The sequence below is a fragment of the Martes martes genome (assembly GCF_963455335.1).
Source record: "Martes martes genome assembly, chromosome: 18".
NCBI lineage: Eukaryota > Metazoa > Chordata > Mammalia > Carnivora > Mustelidae > Martes > Martes martes.
In genome coordinates this window covers 8,851,630-8,857,789 of record NC_137906.1, presented here as the reverse complement: position 1 = coordinate 8,857,789, position 6,160 = coordinate 8,851,630, and the positions used below count along the sequence as shown (strand labels likewise).

At 48.0% G+C, this 6,160-nt stretch overlaps 1 protein-coding gene across 1 annotated transcript; it reads right to left on the bottom strand.

Moving 5' to 3' along the window:
* Positions 1 to 4,500: 4,500 nt before the first annotated feature.
* Positions 4,501 to 5,318, bottom strand: GJC3 (gap junction protein gamma 3; the record flags this gene model as incomplete). Its single annotated transcript, XM_080830422.1, is given in 2 exon segments — positions 4,501 to 4,535; positions 4,538 to 5,318. Coding segments are annotated over 2 exon segments (816 nt in total).
* Positions 5,319 to 6,160: the final 842 nt, after the last annotated feature.

The window sequence follows — 6,160 nt, the reverse complement described above, 5'->3', positions numbered from 1 at the left end:
CCTTCGTTCTCGGTCTCCAACCGCAAGGGCTAGTTGAGTTCTTGGAAAGGCAGGATTCTCGACTGCCCCCGTGAAGCCCACACATTCTGGTGTTGGAGGAGCTGGATGCATTGAAGAGCCAGTGTTCCGAGAGGCAAGCAGGAGAGGGAGTGTTTAGCCCCCACAAGCTAGTGGGGAGAGGGGCTGTTCCTGCTGTCACCTTGATTTCCCTCTCTCTTTCCAAGCCCAGGAGACAAACAACACGTAAAATTGAAGCTCATTCCTAGAGCATGGGACACACCCAGCACAGATAAGGCTTCTGACAGTTAAGTCTGGGTAAAGAATCTAGGGTTAGATCATCTTACCCGGACAGGAGACTTCCCACCAGTGTCTTAGGTGGTTCAGCTCTTGGCAGGTCTGTGGGTGTGGGATGCTTTCGGCCACCTCGGGGTGATCTGCTGAGTGGCTCTTATCGAAGATGCTAGAAAGGAGCAGATCCTGTAGCTGCAGCCCTAGCTGCTGGAGCCATTCCAGACCCTCCTACCTGAGGAGGTCGAGACCAGAACAAAGACTGGGGAACGGAGCGAGGACATTGAGAATAATCTGATAGAACCAGAGCATGGGTGGAAAGGAAATCAGTTTTTTCTTTAAGTGGGAGTGGTTAAGATTGGGAAGCATGGATAGATCCGTTTTGGTACCCAGCTTGAACAACTACCACTTTGCTATCTCAAGAAACATCCATTGAGACTTTCAGCAAACAATATGCTTGCCTGTTTCAGGGAATTATCCGTTTCCCATCCTTGGATTTTTTATTTTATTCTTGTCACTGTATTCCTTTTCTTATGAATGAGATTTTTAAATTCCTCTTGTGTCCCAATATCAGATACTGCCCTTCCCATAATATGCTCAGTAAGTAGTTCCCGAATGTCCAATTAAGTGACTTGAAAAGGGGTTCCTGTGATCTCTGTGTTGAGGGTTTTGACAAAAGACAGAATATCTACTTTTTTAAATGTTCATACAATGAATAAATGCATTTTCTTTGAAAATTGAAATGCTATATTGAGAAGGAATCTGAGTCTTATTCTGGACCAAGCAGGAAGAAGTGCTCTCTTCAGTTGCTGATTTTTGCCGTGAATGTGGTATCAGCGTGTATGTGTCTGTATGTCTGCCTGTTACTGAGTGGCAAACATAAGGTCCTATGACACCTTAAGGTCCTTATGGCTTCCATCCCGCTATACTCCAGAGATGAACTTCTGTCTTTACTGAAAATACTGAGGACTGCTAAGTGACAATTTTATTCATATGGGGTCAAGACACCCCAAATAGCTGAACAACCTTGAGAAAGAAGGACAATGTAAGAGGATTCGCCCTTCCCAATTTCAAACCTTATTACAAAGCTACAACATGCGGTGCTGGGATAGGGATAAACATATAGATCAATGGAAGAGAATCGAGAGTCGAGAAATACTGCTAAACATTGACAAGCAATGGATTTGCAACAAGGATGCCGAAAATCATGGAAGAAAAATGGGCTTTTCAGCAAATGCTGTTGGGACAACTAGATATCCACATGCAAAAGAATGAAGTTGAACCCTTATACCATATGTAAGAATTAACTGAAAATCAATCAGATCTAAATGTAAAGCTGAAACTGTAAAACTCTTAGAAGGAAACATAGGTGTCCATCCACACCGCCAAGGATTAGGCATCATTTTCTTTAAGACAACACCAAAATCACAAGCAGCAAAAGAAAAATTGGTAAGTTGAATTTCCTCAAAATTAAAAACTTGTGCCTCGAAGGACACAGTCAGCGAAGTGAAAGACAGCCCACTGAATGTGCGAAAGGAAATCCTATATCCTATATGATCCTAAATACCCAGAATATATGTCTAGAGCTAAGACCCAGAATATGTAAAGAACTCAACAACAGAGGTACAAACAGCCCTATTAAAAAATGGCCAAAGGATCTGAATAGACATTTCTCCAAAGAAAATATACCAATAGTCAATAAGCACATGAAAAGATCCTCAATATCATTAGGGAAATGCAAATCGTAGCACAATGGGACACCTCTTCACCGCCCTAGGATGGCTATAATTTAAAAAGAGAAAGGAAGAATGAGAGAGAAAAAGAAAGAAAGAAAAAAAGACAAGACAGGAAAAGGAAAGTAGGAAGGACATAACCAGGTGTTTGCGAGGATGTGGATAAATTGGAACCGATTTATACATTGCTCCTGGAAATAAAAATAGTACAGCTGCTGTGGAAAATAGCTAAAAAGAGTCACTATATTCACCAGCAATTCTGCTCCTAGGTATTTACTCAAGAGAATGTAAAAACATACATCCACACAAAAATGTTAGTAGCACCATTATTCCTAATAGTAGGAATTCTACTCCAACAAGTAGAAACAGTTCAAATGTCCATGAACTAAAAAGTGGACCAAAATGTGTAGTACTTCACTCCATAAAAAGGAGTGAAGTAGTGATATGTACTACAACACAAACTTCCAAAATATATGCTAAATGAAAGAAACCAGTCACAAAGACCAAGTATTGAATGATTGATTCCATTTATATGAAAGGTCCAGAATAGGAAAATCTAGAGAGATTATAGAGAGAAATAGAGAGAGAGAAAGTATATCAGTGGTTGCTTAAGTTTGGGGGGGCATGGGTTTGGGGTAAAAACTAAGGGTTGTAGCGTTTCTTTTTGACTTGATGAAAATGTCCTAAAATTGTATTAATAAATACACAACTCTGTGATTATACTAAAAGCCATTGAATTGTATGCTTTAAGTGGATGCATTATGTGTCGTGAGAACTATATTCCAATAAAGCTGTTTAAAAAGGATTTTTAAGAGTGAATTCCAAATGATGACATTTGCTTTTTTTTCTTCCCCCATCCTTGGTCACCTGGCTGGACTCTGGTTATAGTAGGTGAGGGATTCTTTATAAAAACACTTGTGTAGCGGAAAGAAAAATTAATTTTCTAGTTGTCAGTTCCTTGAGGGACCAAATGTCTTTCTTTAGGAATGAGCCTTCCTGATTTACCCTGGGATAATTTGGTACTCAGAAGGAGAAAACAAAACAGGTAGCTAGCTGCTCTTTATTGAGAATTTGAGGGCAGAAAGAACTGAGGGGAGAGCTGTTTCAGCAGAAAGGTGGGGGGCTACAATCCCCTCAGGCAGATGGGACAGAAAGACTCAAGAAAAGAGAAGCTTGGGATGCCTGGGTGGCTCAGTGGGTTAAGCCTCTGCCTTCGGCTCAGGTTGTGATCTCAGGGTCCCGGGATCGAGCCCCGCATCAGGCTCTCTGCTCAGTAGGGAGCCTGCTTCCCCCCATCTCTTTCTGCCTGCCTTTCTGCCTGCTCGTGATCTGTGTGTGTGTGTGTGTGTGTGTGTGTGTGAGAGAGAGAGAAATAAAAAAATCTTTTAAAAAGAGAGAAAAAAAAGAGAAGCTTGATATTTAGCTTTAAATTGTCTGTCGAATCATACTGTGATGCAATCACACTCCCTTCCTGTTACCCTGAGCCAGCAGCAAAACTCTCCTGTCTTTTCTGGGTGGAAATGAGGGGTCTGCGTTTAAAAAGTAGGCATTTGGCCCTTTGTGTGAGTTGCCGCTGGGCTGGAGACAAGGCAACAGCTGCTGTGCGCCAAGCGGAAGACAAGAATTGAGCAGAGGTCAAGCTGGCAGTGGCCCCAAGTCCTTTTAAGCCTCCGAATTCACAGTGATCCTGCCTACAGGATGTGGCCGGGTGTTCGAATAAATCAGATCTGAATGTTAAAGGATGCTAGATTAGAGATGCAAAGAAGGCTAGTCTGAATATGACAAACACTGTGGGGCTGGGGACGTCCAGAGGTGACAGGACTTGGAAGCTGGAGGGAGCCGAGAGCATGGAACGAAGGGGAGAGGTAAGTAGGGTCACCTTGACAGGAAGGTGGTGTTGAGCAACGGGGATGCCAACAGCAACAGGTGTTTATTACAGGGGAGAAGCACGGTTTTATGGAGGCCTCTGCCGGCTGACTCTGGAACCAAGCCCGTGAAAACTGCCTCTGACACCAGAAGATTCCACAGGGAAGGCAGGAGTGGGAGTTCTCCCAGGAAGCACTTCAGGCAGCGTGGCCCGCCGTGGCCCTTGGAGATGCTTCAACAGCCTCTGCTTTGTCAACGGAAGTAAATCCCCACTCACTGGATGTGCAGAAGAAGATCCAGCCGTAGGGTTCGCTTCCAAGGTGAGGCAGGTGGCTTCATAACTCTGCAAAGTAGAGAAGAAAGCGGGAGCTGAGACTTTTTCTAAGGAGAAAGAGGCCTAAGTGGAAAGGCGGGAGGTAGACTGACTGAGCGCCCTGGTCCTGGTTCTTTGGAAGGAATGGTCACACCAGTGGGGGTGGGGATGGGGGGACGGTCTGGACACAGGGGTCAGAAGACATCTGCCTAGAACCTGGTTTTCTGTTTTGTAACACGCGGGAGGAGTGCCTCCCAGGGGTAGAGGGACCTGTCGTGGGAGATCATGAGGACAGAGACCTCAGAAGCAGAATGGAGGAGGGACATCAGTGCCTTCTCACCTGCTTCTCGGAACGGCTCTTTGGCTTCCACTGGCCGGAAGCTATCAGTCAGCTCCTTGTGTTTTTTGGTGCTCTCTGAAGTTGGGGAGTAGTTCGAAGGAGGAGACTGGTGCTTCCAGGTCCTCCACCATCTCCCCAGGCCCAGGAGCACAAGTTCCAGAACAGTAAACAAGAGACAGAGCCCGCTGACCCCAAACATGGTCCTGAGGAAGATGGTCTTCTCAAAGGGGCGGGACAGGTAACAGGTTGTACTACCCAGGCAAGGCTCCTGACGGCAGGCAAAGGAGCTGGGCACCTTGAACCCATACAGATGGTACTGCACCCCCAAGGCTGCCCCCTCCAGGACCAGCCGCACCCCCAGCTGTGCCACATAGGCCCAGAGCAGCCTGGGGCTTCGCGCCCTGGAGGCATCTCTGCTCTTCTCCCCTTGGTGGATCAGCGTCTCCTCCTTCGCCTTTCCTGATCCTTCCCAATGCCAGATCAGGTGATACAGAGTAAAACCCACGTAGAGGGCGCTGGGCACAGCCACCAAGATGACCTGGAAGGCCCAGAAGCGCAGCGGGGAGAAGGGGTGGGAGGCATCGTAGCAGGCGACCTTGCAGCCCGCCTGCTGAGTGTGGCACAGGAATTCGCTCTGCTCGTCGCCGTAGATCCCGGTCCCGCTGGCAGCCAGCAGCACGAGGCGGGATCCCAGGAGCACGGGGAGCAGGAGGCGCCCCACAGCGGTGGCATGCCGGCTCTCTTCAGCCAGCAGCTGCCTCAGGAACCTGCCGCACATCCTGTTAGGGAGAGAGGGTGATAACGAGGGTGGGCGTGTTGCTCCCGGTCCTTCGGGAGGAGGGCAAGACCCCCTCTTCACTGTCAATCCAAGGATAGGTAAAGCAAGCCTTCCTGCTCCTCTCCAAGAACCTGGCTGATTTATTACCAAGACTGATAGCTCCTCGTTCTAGGTAACAGAGTCACCTCTGTAAATTAGTGGATGTGGGGACGGCTGTCTCTTCTGCCCCCTTCTGTACCGTGTGGGAGAAGACCAGGCTCGGTCTGCATCACCCTCTTTCCTTCCATCCCTCAGCCCCTTAACCAGAGGCTAGTCAGAGTCCAGAGGATTGCTTCCCCAGTTGACGGCCACCAGGCCTGGGCCGACTACGGTCAGTGGCACCTGACACAGTCAGGGCTGACCCCAGGGGACCAAGCGTTCTCGTGCCCCCTGCTTTTCTCCGGCGCCAAGCCCCGGCTGCTCGCAGGCATGGGGGTCCGGCCTCTGCTCCCAGATGGAGATGTAGTCAGGGCAGGGGGCTCGCTGTGGGTCAACTGAACAGAATGTCAAGGCCCTCCTGAGTCTGGTGCTCTTTAGACCCAACCAACTTTGGAAAAGGAGAACGTTTTAAGGAAAACCCAGCAGAATCTACTCAGTGAATGTAATGAGGTGTGGGGCCAGAGCTGACTGGATAAAAACTTGAAATTCTGCCCTGCTTTGCACATTGTTCCTTGGGCTCATCGCTCCCACGTGGCGAAAGGGGACCCTGGTCAAGAACAGACTTCAGAAATCCCTCACTCCTCGGACGGAAGAGCATCCGGGCTGCAAGCCCGTGCTTGTCACAACACGGAGCCCTCCTCCGT